This window comes from Danio rerio, chromosome 9 (genome assembly GCF_049306965.1).
Source record: "Danio rerio strain Tuebingen ecotype United States chromosome 9, GRCz12tu, whole genome shotgun sequence".
Lineage (NCBI taxonomy): Eukaryota > Metazoa > Chordata > Actinopteri > Cypriniformes > Danionidae > Danio > Danio rerio.
This window is the reverse complement of record NC_133184.1, coordinates 53,256,956-53,275,203: the sequence shown is the minus strand read 5'-3', so window position 1 is coordinate 53,275,203 and position 18,248 is coordinate 53,256,956. Positions and strand designations below refer to the sequence as shown.

Genomic DNA, 18,248 nt, shown 5'->3' with positions numbered 1-18,248 from the left:
ACTTGAACTTATGTAATTAGCATATTTTACTATATATTGTAAAGTTCCATACACTTTTGTATCACAATTAAAAAATATACACTCGCCGGCCACTTTATTAGGTACACCTGCCTAACTGCTCGTGAATGCAAATTTCTAATCAGCCAATCACATGGCAGCAACTCAATGCATTAAGGCATTCAGACATGGTCAAGACGATCTGCTACAGTTCAAAGCGAGCATCAGAATGGAGAAGAAAGGGGATTTAAGTGACTTTAAACGTGGCATGGTTGTTGGTGCCAGACGGGCTGGTCTGAGTATTTCAGAAACTGCTGATCTACTGGGATTTTCACGCACAACCATCTCTAGGGTTTACAGAGAATGGTCTGAAAAAGAGAAAATATCCAGTGAGCGGCAGTTCTGTGGGCACGAATGCCGCCTTGATGCCAGAGGTCAGAGGAGAATGGCCAGACTGGTTTGTTACAACCGAAGTCAACAGAGGAGCATCTCTGAACACACAACGTGTCCAACCTTGAGGCAGATGGGCTACAGCAGCAGAAGACCACACCGGGCGCCACTCCTGTCAGCTAAGATTTAAAAACTGAGGCTACAATTCGCACAGGCTCACCAAAACTGGACAATAGGAGATTGGAGAAACGTTGCCTGGTCTGATGAGTCTCCATTTCTGCTGCCACATTCGGATGGTCGGGTCAGAATTTGCTATTAACAACATGAAAGCATGGATCCATCCTGCCTTGTATCATCGGTTCAGACTGGTGGTGGTGGTGTAATGGTGTGGGGGATATTTTCTTGGCACACTTTGGGCCCATTAGTACCAATTAAGCATCGTGTCAACACCACAGCCTACCTGAGTATTGTTGCTGACCATGTCCATCTCTTTATGAGCACAGTGTACACATCTTCTGATGGCTACTTCCAGCAGGATAACGCACCATGTCATAAAGAGTGAATCATCTCAGACTGGTTTCCTGAACATGACAATGAGTTCACTGTACTCAAATGGCCTCCACAGTCACCAGTTCTCATTCCAATAGAGCACCTTTGGGATGTGGTAGAACGGGAGATTCACATTATGGATGTGCAGCCGACAAATCTGCAGTGAAGCTATCATATCAAAAATGGACCAAAAGCTTTGAGGAATATTTCCAGTACCTTGTTAAATCTACAGTACGTCATGAAGGATTAAGGCAGTTCTGAAGGCAAAAGAGAGGCCAACCCCATTACTAATAAGGTGTACCTAATAAAGTGGCCGGTGAGCTGTGTGTCCAAACAGCAAGCATAGACATATGGGCATCAGTTACATGTAGTTCTTATTATATTATATGTATTTATTTCTAGCCAAGGAACTGTAAACACATTATCATTTCACACAGAATTTCTCATCCATCACTCAAACCAGAGAGAGTGAGAGTGCTTAGATTTCACATTTTTGGTCTCTGGTTGCTAGGCAGCACTAATCCATCACATAATTGGGATTATTAAATTTCGCCACTGAAATAACCTCCATGCAAAACACAGTGACCGCACAGCGACAAACTGAGAGCTGCTTCAAAGAAGACATTTTAAAGGGGAAAATAATAGCCCTGTGCACAAAAAACTACACTATTCAGACCTTTAATAACAGCAGTAATTAGTATTTGGAAGACAATGTCCTAATAACCGAATGCAGCATGACTGAGTTTATTTATATGTATGCTGAATGAAAGGGAGTTTTTTAAAAGGTCCTGCTTTAATGAGGAGATGCTCCAGTTTTTTTTTTTCTTGTGCAGTTTGTTTTTCCTGCATCGAGAGACTTTTCTGACCCTCTGGCACATCCTCTCATGTTTTTACTGCTGCTGAAATTGCCACGAGATACGTTTCTTATAGGCAGACCCCCCGATTCACCCACCTCAGTGTCTCAATGCATTCATTTCATGCCAAGCAAATGGAACATGAATCGATCTGCCAAAATGTCCTTCAGCAAAAGTTATTTAATCTCAAAGGGTCCCTGAAGTTCTCTTTGGCTGGACGGGAATAAAACTCGCTGCTTCTCCCTGTGTTTTCTGCCAGGAGGAGCAAAGTATTTTGGCAGAGGAAGAAGGAATCGTTCAAGTGCCATTGGAGGGACATTACAAGTATGGACTGCATTTTACTTAACTCACAATAGCAATACTAGATTTTTGTTAATTTAATAAACATTCAGAAGCTCATATGTTTTTATTCTGTACTCAACAACATTGCATGCTTATTTGTTTTTTGCATTAGAATCAAAATTAAATTCTTTCACTAAATGTGGACCTTTAAATATAGTTGAAGAGAAATGTTTATACAGATGAAAACAGAAGTTTACATACAATCTAAAAAAAGGAACATAACCATTTCTTTAAAAATATCTGATGGTAAATGATACTAAACGTTTACTATTTTAGGTCCTTGATGATTACCTAAATCATTTACATTTGCTAAATGCCAGAATAATGAGAGATTTTATTAATTATTTTTTATTTTTTTGAGGATTTGTATTAATTTCTAGACAGTCAAAAGTTTGACACATTTCCTTGGTATGTTTTTAGCTTTGCTTTTAAACTGTATAACTTTAGTCAAATGTTTTGGCTATCCTTCCACAAGCTTCTCACAATAGTTTATAGGAATTTTGGCCCATTCCTCCTGACAGAATTGGTGTAACTGAGTCAGATTTGTAGGCTGTCTTGCTCGCACAAGCTTTTTCAACTCTGCCTACAAATTTTCTATAGGATTGAGTTCAGGGCTTTGTGATGGCCACTTCAAAACATTCACTCTGTTGTCCTTAAAGCACATCTGAACTAATTTGGGAGTTTGCTTAGGGTCATGGTCTGTTTGGTAGACCCATTTGTGGCCAAGTTTTAATTTCCTGGCTGATGTCTTGAGATGTTGCTTCAGTATTTCTACATAATGTTCTTTCTTCATGATTCAATTCAATTCAGCTTTATTTGTATAGCGCTTTTACAATGTAGATTGTGTCAAAGCAGCTTCACATAAATGGTCATAGTAACTGGAACAGTGTAGTTCAGTTTTTTAGTGTTTAAGTTTTAATGATGCCATCTATGCTGTGAAGTGGACCAGTCCCTCCTGCAGCAAAACAGCTCCACAACATGATGCTGCCGCCCCCATACTTCACAGTTGGGATGGTGTTCTTAGGCTTGTAAGCTTTCCCCTTTGTCCTCCAAATGTAACACTGGTCATTATGGCCAAACAGTTCAATCTTAGTTCCTCAAATGTCCTCAATTAGCCAATCAGAAACTTCCAAAATCGTGACACCATCATCTGAGCTTTTCCAGAGGCAGAATCTTATTGTATATAAACTTGACTTTCAAGAAAAGTTCTAACAATTTCTCAAAAACAAATCTCACTTTATTGCTATTAAGCATAATAGAAACAAATTTGATAATCCACACTTACCTGAAAGAGAAAAACTTTAGTCACATTAACATCTGACTTATAAAATGGTGATGTGCCTTTTTATACAGTGTATGTAAACTTTTGGTTTCAGCTGTATATACACTTCCCAAGTGCTGTTTAACAGGGAGACTTTTAAAAAATGTAAACATAATTGATTTCTTTTGTCTTTGCCATGATGACAGTACATATTATTTTACTAGTTATTATCCGTAAGATATTCGTATTCAGTTAAAAGTGCAATTTAAAGACTTAATTATGTGAAAAGGTTAGTTAGATTAACTCTCGTGTGCTGTTGGGGCTATATATTTTGATGGTGGAAATTATATTTGTTGATTATTTTTTAAATGAATGTTTTTTTTTTAATAATACGTTTTTACTGGAGACAGCCACTAAAATGTTAGTGTTCAGTAACAATAGTTTGACATCATAAATACAGTCAGGTATATTTAAAACAAGAACCATCTGATGGCATACTGTATGTATTTGTTGACAATTGCCTTACTTTAAGTAGTCAACTAATCATTTTTACAGTGCAATATATACACGAAAATAGATCCAAATGTAAGATAGTATACTTGAAAATATTATTTAGGCATCAAGGTACTGTAGAAAGATACATCTGTGAAACCTACATCAAATGTCTTTACTGATTATTGTTTCGACACACACACTGTAATAGAATATATAATCAAAATGTCACAAGTGTTTTCATTTAACTATAATGCATTTTAAAAAGTTCATTAAGTTTTTATTTTATAAGATGCACAAAACAGAATTTAGTTAAATCCGTTTAGTTGCTGTAAGTTCACATGACCTGTGAAGTAAAACTAATTCAACATAAAGTATTAGCAAGTAGCAACTATTTTATTTCACAGTGCATATGAGAATATTAATGTCAGGTTTTATGTTATGTTGATAATGTTTTTGTTGAATATTTTCAGAGATGATCCTTCTACTGTCAACATTACTGATGAGATGTCCAAAGGCTCCTTTGGAAGTACTTGGAATACCATCAACTCTAAAAATGATCCAAACACCAAAAGGTTCTTATTCACTTCCATATGATACAATCAAATATAAAAAAACCAAGTGATGAAGTCTTTCAGGTGTAATTGTGTCCCATTATGATGAAATATCATGGATGAAATATGCATGGGTGTCCCTGGAAAAGAAGGCAGCATATTGTGCTCCAAAATCTCTATGTGCTTTTTATCATTAATGGTGCATCAAAGAAGTGCAAGCTACCTTTACCAAGGGCACTGAAACAACCCCATACCATGACAGAGACTGGCTTTTGGACTTGTTGCTGGTTACAGTTTGGATGATCCTTTTCTTCTTAGTCCAGAGCACATAGCATCCATTTCTCCCTAAAAGATACCTGAAATACACAGTACACGTTTCCACTGTGTAATGGTCCATCCTAGATGCCTCAGAGACCAAAGAAGTTGACAATGCTTCTGGACAATGTTAACATAGGGCTTTCTTTTGGCTCAGTACAGTTTTAACTGGCATTTGTGGATGTAACTACATTCAAGTTCAAGTTTGTTTATTTATAAAGCACATTTCAAGAGTTCACACTTAGCTGATGATTGATAATAAAGATAGTTTGGCGTGCTGTCCCGGAAGAGAGCCCTGAGCTTATAAGATCCTCGAGCCCTAGGCTCCCTCCCGTTGCAAGGCGGGAGGGGAGTTTGAGCTCAGGTAGATCTCGATGACTCCCCCTCTTGCTTGTTGTAGCTAAGTGTCAGATATGGATGCTGAAAGGTGTACTCAGAGTTTAGCTAAAGTATTGGGATTAATTGTTTAGAGTGCTTGTTTTTGAACTGTGGGAGGAAACCGGAGGACCCGGGGAAAACCCACGCGACCACGGGGAGAACGAGCAAACTCCGCACAGAAATGCCGTCTGGTTTTGAAAGGAATTAAACTTTCAAAACAGGGGCATTCTTGCTGTGAAGCAACAGCACTAATCTCTGGCCACCGTGACGCCCGTTTGAAAGGAGGGAAAGTAGGGTTGGGTGGGGGGGTTTCTTCAAGACGGAGATATTGAGATGAGAAAAGTCTGGTTATTATAGTGAGTTAAGAATCGTCTGATAGGATAATCAGTCATTGGCTAAAGTTGGAACAGCTGTGAACAATCATAAGCACGTGATCCTCTCGAAATTTGTTTATAAATAAACTTCACTTAAAAGTCAGTCACAAGACTGACCAAAGTGCTGACAGGGTAAAAAATAAAAGACAGAATACAAAAACATAGAAATAAAGCAAGAGAAACATCTGTAAAAATGTAAAAAAAAATAATAATTGCGGTAGAATGAACTATTAAAATAATCTTAAAAAGCCAAGCTAAAAAGGTAGGTTTTAAGAAGTGATTTAAAAATGGATAATGATGCAGCCATTCTAATCTACATATTGTAAACTACATATTGTAATACATGACAAAGGTTTGCCAAAGTATTCCTGAGCCCATGTGGTGATATGGCTTATAGATGAATGTGGATTCTTGATGCAGTGCTGCCTGAGGGATCGGAGATCACCGTTCAGCTTAGGCTTTGCACCCCTTGTCCTTTACACACAGAAAATTCCTCCAGATTCCTTGAATCTTTTAGTGATGTTCTGCACTGTTGAAGGTGACATATCCAAATGTCTTCCTCTCTTTCTTTGAGGAACTTTGTTTTTAAACATTTCAATAGTTTTCTCATGTATTTGTTATCAAACTGGCGTTCCTCAGATCATCTTTGCTCCTAAAGGACTAGACCTTTTTTGGATGCTGCTTTTGTACCAAATCATAAAACAATCACCTGTTGACATTTCAGATCATGTCATTATTTAACCAGTTTACCTGATTGCTAGCCCTAAACTGCTCCTGTCCCAACTTATTTTGGAATGTGTTGCAGGTCTGAATGACAGGAAAGGATGTATATTTACAAATGAATTGAAGTTGACCAGACAAAACAGGAAATATTTTGTGTTCATATTGTCTACAATGAAATACAAGTCAAAGTAAATTTGGAAATCACTACTTTACAGCCCCGGATTGGCTAATCGGGAGGACCAGGAGAATTTCCGGTAGGCCGGTCCGCTTTTTGGCCGCGATGGCCGGTGTCCCTAGCTCCAGAATCTGTTGCTCTTACCAGTCACACTTTTTAAATTAATTTATCTATTTACTTGACCACAGTCTTTTTATTCATTATTTTACCGCAGCTCTATAACCAGCCTGCAGGGTAATGATGTTATAAGTCAGATGAGTCAATTTTTAATATACAACCGATGTGGTCCAGTGGTTAGCACGATAGATTACGATGCTGCCGGCCCGGGTTTGATCCTTGTCTGAGTAAGGTTTTTTTTTTTTTTTTTTTTTTTTCTCATTTTTATTGTTAAGACATATAATACTGTTAGGGTTGTTGAACATTTAAAGATCTAAAGCAGCTGTTTTCTCAAAAAAAAGACATGATAGTGTAATTAGAAACTGTATTGGAAATGACCTTATTTTAATATAGTCAGTTGTGAACTGAGGTGGGCCGGTCCAGGGCTGAAAAAGAGTCCCACTCCGGCCCTGCTACTTTATGTATTTGAGTTTTCCATACTGTCCCAACTTTTTCTGATTTTGGGTTGTATTAATACATTATTTGATAATATACTTCCTAAACAGTTTACAGTCTATCTTTGCTTTAAAATGTTTACTCTAATCATGAAGGTTTTATGTACAATCATATTACATATGAGTCATTTTTGTTCTCCTTTAACACATTTCGATGTAATAATTGATTACTTCTCTTTTCTTAGCCCGGTTCCCTGAGCTGAAAGCTGATGATCCCCAATGGTAAGCGCATCAGTCTGTTCTCAAAACAGTGTGTCCACGTCACTACAGGATCTCATCTCTGTCATTTCTTTGCATGGCAACAACTATTTTATTACCAAATTGGCAGCGTTTGACGGATTTGATCGTAATCCATCTGGAAGAGACATTTACCATTATGTGTCTCTCCAAGAATGTTGGAATTCACCCCAGCATTTTCCATGCCGTTAGTCAGTGGAAAACAATAAATCATTCACATCTCTCTGCAAGTGTCAGACAAAGATAGACAGCATGTGATGATCGTCTTTTGTTGCTGTTGTTGTGTTTGTTTTTCTAGACAGACTACAAAAATGTCTAATCAACTGAGAGCTTGTAAAGTGTGAATGTGTCCAGTCTGCTGCCTGATTAACACAACTGAACATGGACTATTATAATTATTATTATTGTTATTATTATTATTATTATTATTATTATTATTATTATTATTATTGTTGTTGTTATTATTATTATTATTATTATTATTATTATTATTATTATTATTATTATTGTTGTTGTTGTTGTTGTTGTTGTTGTTGTTGTTGTTGTTGTTGTTGTTGTTGTTATTATTATTATTATTATTATTATTGTTATTGTTGTTATTATTTTTTTATGATGAATTTTTGTTTTGTTTTTCTTCAATATATTTACTATACAATTATTTTACACATTTAACCTTCTTTTAACATCCCCTTATCCCTCCCCTCCCCTACAGCGGCAGTACTGTCATTGAGTACTGCTATCATAGACCCAGTAAACACAAATACTTATTACTAAACTCCAAAAAAAAAAAAAATCTTCTCTCCCTTAAACAGAAATTGGGGAAAAAATAAACAAGCGGTCTAATAATTTAACGGGGCTAATAATTCTGACTTCAACTGTGTATATATATATATATATATATATATATATATATATATATATATATATATATATATATATATATATATATATATATATATATATATATATATATATATATATATATATATATATATATATTTATATATATACATATATATATATATATATATATATATATATATTTATATATATACATATATATATATATATATATATATATATATATATATATTTATATATATATATATTTATATATATATATATGTATATATATATATATATATATATATATATATATATATATATATATATATATTTATATATATATATATATATATATATATATATATATATATATATATATATATGTGTATATATATATATATATATATATATATATATATATATATATATATATATATATATATATATATATATATATATATATATATATATGTATATATATATATATGTATGTATGTATGTATGTATGTATATGTATATGTATGTATGTTAGGACAAAACGAAAAGCAGCATGCAAAATGTGCAAATAACTCATTTCTAGTAACTGATTTCTTTTATCTTTGTCATGATGACAGTAAATAATATTTGACTAGATATTTTTCAAGACACTTCTATACAGCTTAAAGTGACATTTAAAGGATTAACTAGGGTAATTAGACAGGTTAGGGTAAATAGGCAAATGATTGTATAATGATGGTTTGTTCTGTAGACAATCGAAACCAAATATTGCTCAAGGGGGCTAATAATATTGAGCTTAAAATGGATTTTAAAAATTCTACACTAAAAAATAGCACAAAAAACACTCTAAATATTGTTTGGACCAAACAAACAAAAAAATAATAATAAGGCAACCGTTTGCATCAATATATTCAAGTTCCAACAACATCTAACAAACATGTTAGCCAAATTACCTTTTCCTCTTCAATCAGAGGCATTTTTAAGGAAACCCGAAAGGGACGTGATGATGGAAAAAAAATGTGTGGAAGAAAAAAAAAATGGGTGGGAGTAAAAAACCCGAGTGTTTTGCGTTCCCTCGCAAAGATGTTTTGCGTTATCTCACAAATATGTTTTGTACTGTTGTTCGACAAACACTTCATACATGACAACCCTTTTTTTGGCCGGGATTCTCACGTATTTTACCATTGTATCCCATTTAAAAGTATTTCCCCATATTTCTCTCATATTTTAATCTTGAAAGCATGTTGAAATCAATATAAAAATGTCACAATTCTCTTATTTCCATTAAAGCTGAGAGTTGATCAGTGCCTTCCCAACCCGACCTTAAAGTTTGAAAAAGTCTGTGTTGGTGTTGTATTTTACTCTACAAAAACCTTTTTAATATTATTTCATACTAATAAATATAAAATGTCAATGAAAATCACTTTGTTAAACTGTTAAGTTGAATTTTCAAGCAGAGATCAACATTTCATAATGCAATTCACAACCGTACATAAATGAAAAACAAAATACGCAAACTGTTAAATAACAGATTTTTACAGTGTATCCTAACATACCATACAGCAATGAAAAGCCTATTTATTCAGCTGTGATGTATGAATGTTAATCTCAAAACATTGACACTTACAGTATGACTGGATTTGTGGTCCAGGGTCACATGTGTATAACATGTTACATTGCTGCGAGGAAAACATTAAATGTGGGTAAGTTAAGTGACAAAAATATCTGGCAAAAAAGCCAAGTTAAAGCTTGTGGGTTTTATTTTAACATGCAAAACAAATCCATATAGAAATTGGCAATGTTGGTGCAATGTGAGCCTATTGACTTGGGGTCATTGCAAGCTGATGCATTATTAGTACTGTGTAAAACACCACATACTTAAATTGCATTGCACAATATACACATTTATTATACCGCCGAGCTCTTCAGCTGAGATTTTCACTATAAAAACATGTTCTCATCTATAACTGAAATATCAGTAGATTAGCTTTGCATATTTTGTGATTTGCACAACTTTAAACCTCTACCATGCTACAAAATTGTAGTAAAATAGTAATATTATTATTATTATTAATAATAATAATATAACAATAATAATATAACAATAATTATTATTACTACATTACAATTATTATTATTATTATTATTGTACATGCGTAATGACAATAAAGTTGAATCTAATCTAATATATTATTATTATTTATATTATTATTATATTATTATTATTATTTAATTATTAATTATAATACTTATTAATATTGCAAATAATAATACTATATAATACTACTACTCCTTCTAATAATAATAATAATAACAATTCTTATTATTTATATTATGACTATTTAATTATTAATTATATTGCTTATGCAAATAATAATACTATGTAATAATAATGATAAAATTACAATAATAATAACAATACAATAATGGAACAATAATAATAATAATTATTATTATTATTATTTGTATTATTATTATATTATTATTATTTTAGTTATTTAATTATTAATTGTAATACTTATTAATATTGCAAATAATAATAAATAATAATAATAATAAATAGCCTTTAGATATCTAACATGAACTAAAAATAAACTTAACATTAACAAAAAGCTAAAAATAAAATGAAATAATTCTGCTTTTTGTTATTTTCTCCAGCAGAACGCACAAGGTGGATTGATGGAAAGAAGAGGAGACATGAGGATCTAGCTTTTTCTGATTCACTGTGTTTTCACACACACACACACACACACACACACACACACACACACACACACACACACACACACACACACACACACACACACACACACACACAGTATCTAGCTTTATAGAATTCTGTTATTGTTTTCATGGGAACAGTTCACAAAAAATTAAAAGGAAAGAGAAACTTTTATTTTTGAGCTGAACTGTCCCCACAGCTATAAATAGTGCATATTATAATCGCTTGAGACTAACATGTACACAAATTCCTAACCTTACTTCTTACGCTGAAAAACTTTCACATTTGTGTTACTTTAATGAACAACTTTTCCGACAATTTTGTCCTTTAAGTATGTCTAGTTAACAAAGTAATCGCACCCATATAAACACCTATAACACAAGGCTCGTTCTGATTATGTACTCCTATATACATTTATGGAGAGCGCCAAATACGCCCCAGGAGTAATGTTTTTTCGAGAATCCACCAGAGGGCGCTGTTTACCCTTTTTCATATCTCCAATTTCTCTCTTGAGTGCCATTCGTGCTTGCTGTTCTCATGTAAATCCACCAGAGGCTGCTGTCGACTGACTGACCGGTACCATCCAAACCCAACTCACAGTGTTTTCAAAAGCAGTGCAGCGGCTGCCTGATTTTTACCACATTTTTAGATTTGACCACATCCTCACTTTGTTATTTACTTTGCTTGTTTTATTTATTTTCCCCTTTTGTTTTACCTGCTTTCTGAAACCGTTCTTCGTTGGCCTCGATCTCCTTCGTCAAGGTCAACTCCTCTCTGAGCTTCAAATCCTTTGAAGTACGCGACAAACCACTGGGCAAACTGGTAACAGCAGGAAAGTCGTTTATACGGAGTTAAAGGCTGATTTATACTTCTGCGTCAAACGTGGGCGTATGCTACGGCGCTGACGAATAGCCCTTCGCCGTGGCGGCGTCGCTGACGTGCACCTCTCAAAAAATGTAACTACATGTCGCAGCGACTCGTAGCGCAAGCTCTGTGATTGGTCGGCTTGGTAGCGCTGACGAGTCTGGGCGGGACCGAGAGCTGCGTGAATGGTGCGAGCCTGATGGAGTGATTGTTTACAAGTGTGAAGTCCCGTGAAGGAGCTCCGGATGGAAAGTTTTGTTTTGTGTTTACCTCATAGTTAAAGTTGTTGCACGTCCGCCGTTTCCTGCCTCAAAATGAGCGAGTTTGAGCCACTTGTGCATCCCGGAAGTGTTCAGGAAAAGCAAAACAGTAGCGAAGAAACTCGACACAGAGGAACATTTACACCTCACTGCCAACTAGTGTTTCGGAAGTGTTAATGCAGACCCACAGAGACAAAAGTATAAATGCACAGCTACGCGCGTTGCATGCGCCGTGGGTTACGCTGGTCATTTGACGCAGAAGTATAAACCAGACTTAATCGGTCAGCTGGTAGTGCAAAAAGAACTGGCATACTGCCCCGTAGTGGTCGTTTTAAAGACAAAATGCAGCCATGCGTACTTCTGATCTCCAGAAATGTATATAGGGGTAAGATTTCAGAATGAGCCTATGTTGCATTCAACACCTCACCTCCCAGTCTCGTCTTGTGTTTCTATATTTTTAAAGTATATCACAATGCTAAGCCTGTAGCTTCTAGATGTAAAGCCTGTATATAAGTAATAGTAAAACCAGCAAATAAGGCAGACATTGATTGTTTTGTGTAAAGATGAGGAGAAAACGTGGCGAAATCTGAAATCATTTTAAACTTTTCTTTTCAAATGCTCTCTGAAGTGTTTTATATGTTTTGTATTTTTTCAAAAAAGTGTTCCTGCTCAACCTATATTTCACTAGGTAGGTACATTTTAAACAAATATCAATATACTGTATACACTACCTGACAAAAGTCTTGTTACCTATACAAGATTTAGAAATAACAAATAATAACTCGACTTTTAGTTGATCGTTTGGCATCAGAAGTGGCTTATATGATGGCAAAGGCCTCTAGATTATGCTTATTTTACCACAATAATATATGATCATGTCTTGAGTTTTAATTATTTCATTAGGACAGTAAGGCATGAATTTGCTAAGACAAACAAATTGTCACTGAACAGAAATAATGTCAAGTATAGAATATAAAGTCATGCTGCAGTGGAAACAGAATGAATATTGACTCCATCATGAGCTTGGAGGACTGCATCCATACATCTCTGCAATGCCTCAAATCACTGATTAATAAAGTCATCTGGAATGGCAAAGAAAGCGTTCTTGCAGGACTCCCAGAGTTCATCAAGACTCTTTGGATTCATCTTCAATGCCTCCTCCTTCATCTTAACCCAGACATGCTCATTAATATTCATGTCTGGTGACAGTGCTGGCCAATCCTGGAGCATCTTGACCTTCTTTGCTTTCAGGAGCTTTAATGTGGAGGCTGAAGTATGTGTAGCGCTATCCTGCTGAAGAATTTGCCCTCTGCTGTGGTTTGTAATGTAATGGGCAGCACAAATGTCTTGATACCTCAGGCTGTTGATGTTGCCACTCTGTAGATCTCTCACACGCCCTCATACTTAATGTAACCCCAAACCATAATTTTTCCTTTACCAAACTTGACTGATTTCTGTGAGAATCTTGGGTCCATGCTGGTTCCTGTAGGTCTTCTGCAGTATTGGTGATGATTGGGATGCAGCTCAACAGATGATTCATCTAAAAAATCCACCTGTTACTTTTCCAAATAATCAACTAGAAGTCAAGTTATTATTTGTAGCTCTTACAACTGGGATCGAGGGCAGCACTTTTGTCAGGTGTACAGTATGTAAGCAATTCATCTAGAACTGTTTTGAATAGCCATTGAATGAAATCACATTAAATTACTGTTTTTTATTCATAATCTTTGGATGGTGTATCATGGAAATAAGAAAACTGCTCATACAAATTAGCCCGTTTGTTTTGCTTTTTAGTATAAATATATATGCATTCTTAAAATATCGAGAGGCAAAATGTGTCAAAATTGGGCGACACAGTGGCTCAGTGGTCACCTCACGGCAAGAAGTTGCTGGTTTGAGTCTGGTTTGCCAGTTGGCATTTCTGTGTGGAGTTTGCATGTTCTCTCCGTGTTGGCGTGGGTTTCCTCTGGGTGCTCCGGTTTCTCTCACAGTCCAAACACATGCAGTACAGGGGAATTGAATCAACTAAATTGGCCGTATTGTATCGAAATGTGTGTGAATGTAAATGGGTATGGGTGTTTCCCAGTACTGGGTTGCGGCTGGAAGGGTATCCGCTGCGTAATACATATACTGGAATAGTTGATGGTTCATTCCACTGTGGCGACCCCAGAAAAATTAGGGACTAATCCAAAGGAGAATGAATGAATAAATTAAGTTTTTCTTACAACGTTGACAGATGTTTAGTAATGTTTTTCCACTTAATTCTGACACATTTTTACCATCATTTAGACATTTTGAGTCCTGTATTTAAGAATGGTCATATATTTGTGCCGGAAAACAAGTCAAAAATAAAGCTAAATACATACAAAGCTTTCTGACAGCAATCAAAGTATTCTACAGGATACTGTAAAACACTTGGATAAACAAACATTCTGCAAATACATTACCATTTTTTGCATTTATACAATTAAATCTTATAGAAACACTTCCATTTAGCTATTATTCTATATTTTTGGCAATTATTTGTACTAAGAATGCTGCTTGTGTAAATATTATTTCCATCTGACATGTCGAGAGTTTACCTCTATTTTGTAGGCTGTACTGTATGTTGATACTCACAATGCCAAAGTGTAGATGTGTTCATATTAGTAATGCTAGAGAGAGCAATCTGAAAGCATATCAGCTGCACCAGTAAACTGTCCCTCAAAATGAATGTCTGGGTGATTTTTTTTTTAGGATCTCTGTCTTCTTTTTCTGTACTAAACATCCTTAAATCAAAATAGGAAAGCAAATGATTTGTGAATTGTCAAAGTGAAGTATTTTGTCCTTTAAAAAATCATGTTCAGAAAAATAAAGCTCATTTTAAAAAAAAGAAAAAAGAAGTTTATTTTTCTAATCAAAAACAAAAACCCATTTAATTTGATTGATTATATAAAAGTTTTATTTGAAGGTGTTATTTTTTGTCTTGTTTTCCTGTACCCACTATTTATATATACACTACCTGGCAAAAGTCTTGACACTTATCCAAGTTTTAGGAACAACAAATAATAGCTTGACTTCTAGTTGATCATTTAGTATTAGAAGTGGCTTACATGAAAGCCAAAGGCCTCTAGATTATGCTTATTTTACCTAAATTAAATATGATCATGCCTTGACTTTTATTGATTTAATAACGACAGTGAGGTCTGACTTTCCTTAGACAAATGAAATGAAACTTAAAATAAATATTGTCGAGTATTAAATATAAAGTCATGCTGCAGTGGAAACAGAATGAATATTGTGTCTGACTCCATCATGAGCTTGGAGAATTGCATCCATACATCTCTGCACTGACTCAAATCACTTATTAATAAAGTCATCTGGAATGACAAAGAAAGCGTTCTTGCAGGACTCCCAGAGTTCATCAAGACTCTTTGGATTCATCTTCAATGCCTCCTCCTTCATCTTAACCCAGACACACTCAATAATGTTCATGTCTGGTGACTGGGCTGGCCAATCCTGGAGCACCTTGACCTTCTTTGCTTTCAGGAGCTTTGATGTGGAGGTTGAAGTATGAGAAGGAGCGCTATTCTGCTGAACAACTTGCCCTCTCCTGTAGTTTGTAATGTAATGGGCAGCAAAAATGTCTTGATACCTCAGGATGTTGATGTTGCCACCCACTCTGCAGATCTCTTGCATGCCCTCATACTGAATGTAACCCCAAACCATGACTTTTCCTTCACCAAACTTGACTGATTTATGTGAGAATCTTGGGTCCATGCGGGTTCCAGTAGGTCTTCTGCAGTATTTGTGATGATTAGGATGTAGTTCAACAGATGATTCATCAGAGAAATCCACCTTCTGCCACTTTTCCAAATGATCAACTAGAAGTCAAGTTATTATTTGTTGCTCTTACAACTGGGATTGAAGACTTTTGTCAGGTGTTGTATATAAATGTATTTATCTTTTTATATATATAACTTTAATGTGTGTCTTTAAATATGGACTACTTTCCCTTTTCACAATATAAAGCAATAGCGTTTTCAAGTGTGGGTCCAACAAATAATGATTTTGAAAGGTTTTTTGCATGTTAAGATTGTTTTGTCCTTTTAAAAACCTATAACCTGAGCTATTTATGGCTAAATGTATTTATAAGAAGGTAGACAAGAATATAATTTTAATATAATGCAAACTGTTATATTATTTGCATAACTGTTTGTAATGCTTTGCTCTTGTGCATCTTTGTTTTGTCTGAATCATATCTTCACACTCAAATGGTTTAATTTTGGTTATACTAATATTTTCAGAGTTTGATTTTCAATGCTTATTCTGACTCGAGCTTTAGTCCTGTTTATTACTGGAACAATATGTCTAATTTTGACTGCGTGTTGATGTTTCTGTAATTGAATGAACTTATATTTCCTCTAAAGTGTGTGTGTGCTGTGACTTTTCAATCTTATAACAATGTGCTCTAATTGTTTTCGGAGGATACTGGCATACGTTTCCGTCATTTGCACTTGTATTTCATGAACTGTGAGAGAATATAATTAGATTTTCTGAAGTTCTGTTCCTGCTGTTTCTTCTACAGTGAAATAAAAAGCTCTGCCGTGTGAATCTGAACGTGTCCTGAAGTATATCTCAAACAATTATTATCAAGGGAAACTGCATAGCACGACAGTCATATAATAATCATCAGTCTGACATAATCACATTATGCCTTCTCACATGTTTAGAGGACTGGAAATTAGACTATTTCACAAACAATGACATTAATGTTTAATAAAGACATTTATTTACAAAGACACTTTTATCCTCTCTCTTAAAAAAAAATTGTCTTAGAAAATATTAAATTGCTGTTCATAAGCATTGTAAAAAGTAATAAACTATAACAGTTGGCCTATGATAAGTCTGTGAAACAAAAATAATTGATATTACATAAATAACATCCATCTATCTATCTATCTATCTATCTATCTATCTATCTATCTATCTATCTATCTATCTATCTATCTATCTATCTATCTATCTATCTATCTATCTATCTATCTATCTATCTATCCATCCATCCATCCATCCATCCATCCATCCATCCATCCATCCATCCATCCATCCATCCATCCATCCATCCATCCATCCATCCATCCATCCATCCATCCATCCATCCATCTTTGAAAAGTTCAGATGCAAAAACCTCTAAGTGTCGTCTGAAATTTCCATTGAAAATGAACATTTCTCTTAGCCTCCTTTGTTGATGTTGAGATATTTCACTTTAAAGACCAGGAAAAGGATTTATTTTTTGTCATAAGTTATATTACTGAACACAAACACAGGAGCCTGATAAAAATGCTCATTTTAGAGGAATATTTCAGACAGCATTTGAAGGATTTCGCATCTAAACTCTTATTTATTTATATATATATATATATATATATATATATATATATATATATATATATATATTGAATTCAGAATTATTAACCCCCTTTGATTTTTTTTCTTTTTTTAAATATTTCCCAAATGATGTTTAACAGAGCAAGGAAATTTTCACAGTATGTCTGACAATATTTTTTCCTTTGGAGAAAGTCCTATTTGTTTTATTTCGGCTATAAAAGCAGTTATTAATTTTTTTCAAAACATTTTTGGGACAAAATTATTAGCCCATTTAAGCTAATTTTTCCCCAATAGTCTACAGAACAGATCATCATTACAATAACTTGTCTAATTACCCTAACCTGCCTAGTTAACTTAATTAACCTATTTAAGCCTTTAAATGTCACTTTAAGCTAAATAGAAGTATCTTGAAAAATATCTAGTCAAATATTATTTACTGTCATCATGGCAAAGACAAAATAAATCAGTTATTAGAGATGAGTTATTAAAACTATTATGTTTAGAAATGTGTTGAAAAAAATCCTCCGTTAAACAGAAAATTAGGAAAAAAGTAATTCTGACTTCAACATATATATATATATATATATATATATATATATATATATATATATATATATATATATGTTGAAGTCAGAATTACTTTTTTCCCAATTTTCTGTTTAACGGAGAAATTTTTTTAAAGTTTAAAATTTTTTTTAAACTTTAAAGGTAATTTTATAAATAATTCTGGTTAACTTCCAGCCGCAACCGTACATCAAATATATTTTCTTTCTTTCTTTCTTTCTTTCTTTCTTTCTTTCTTTCTTTCTTTCTTTCTTTCTTTCTTTCTTTCCTTCTATATATATATATATATATATATATATATATATATATATATATATATATATATATATATATATATATATATATATAGAAAGAAAGAAAGAAAGAAAGAAAG

General features: G+C 34.0%; 1 protein-coding gene across 8 annotated transcripts in view; it reads left to right on the top strand.

Annotated features, from left to right (window-relative positions):
* slc4a10b (solute carrier family 4 member 10b) overlaps positions 1-16,534 on the top strand; it is a 155,411-nt gene extending 138,877 nt beyond the window's left edge. For 4 of the 8 annotated variants that reach the window (XM_017357854.4, XM_073913282.1, XM_073913285.1 and 1 more), the window contains 4 exons: positions 2,050-2,114; positions 4,359-4,460; positions 7,201-7,237; positions 10,757-16,534. In XM_017357854.4, the coding sequence (XP_017213343.1) occupies positions 2,050-2,114; positions 4,359-4,460; positions 7,201-7,213 (180 nt within the window). In that variant the 3' untranslated portion in view covers positions 7,214-7,237; positions 10,757-16,534. Of the gene's footprint in view, positions 1-2,049; positions 2,115-4,358; positions 4,461-7,200; positions 7,238-10,753 lie in introns of all 8 variants that reach the window. The other 4 variants (XM_003199252.7, XM_073913281.1, XM_021479046.3 and 1 more) reach the window with 1 other exon arrangement.
* Positions 16,535-18,248: the final 1,714 nt, after the last annotated feature.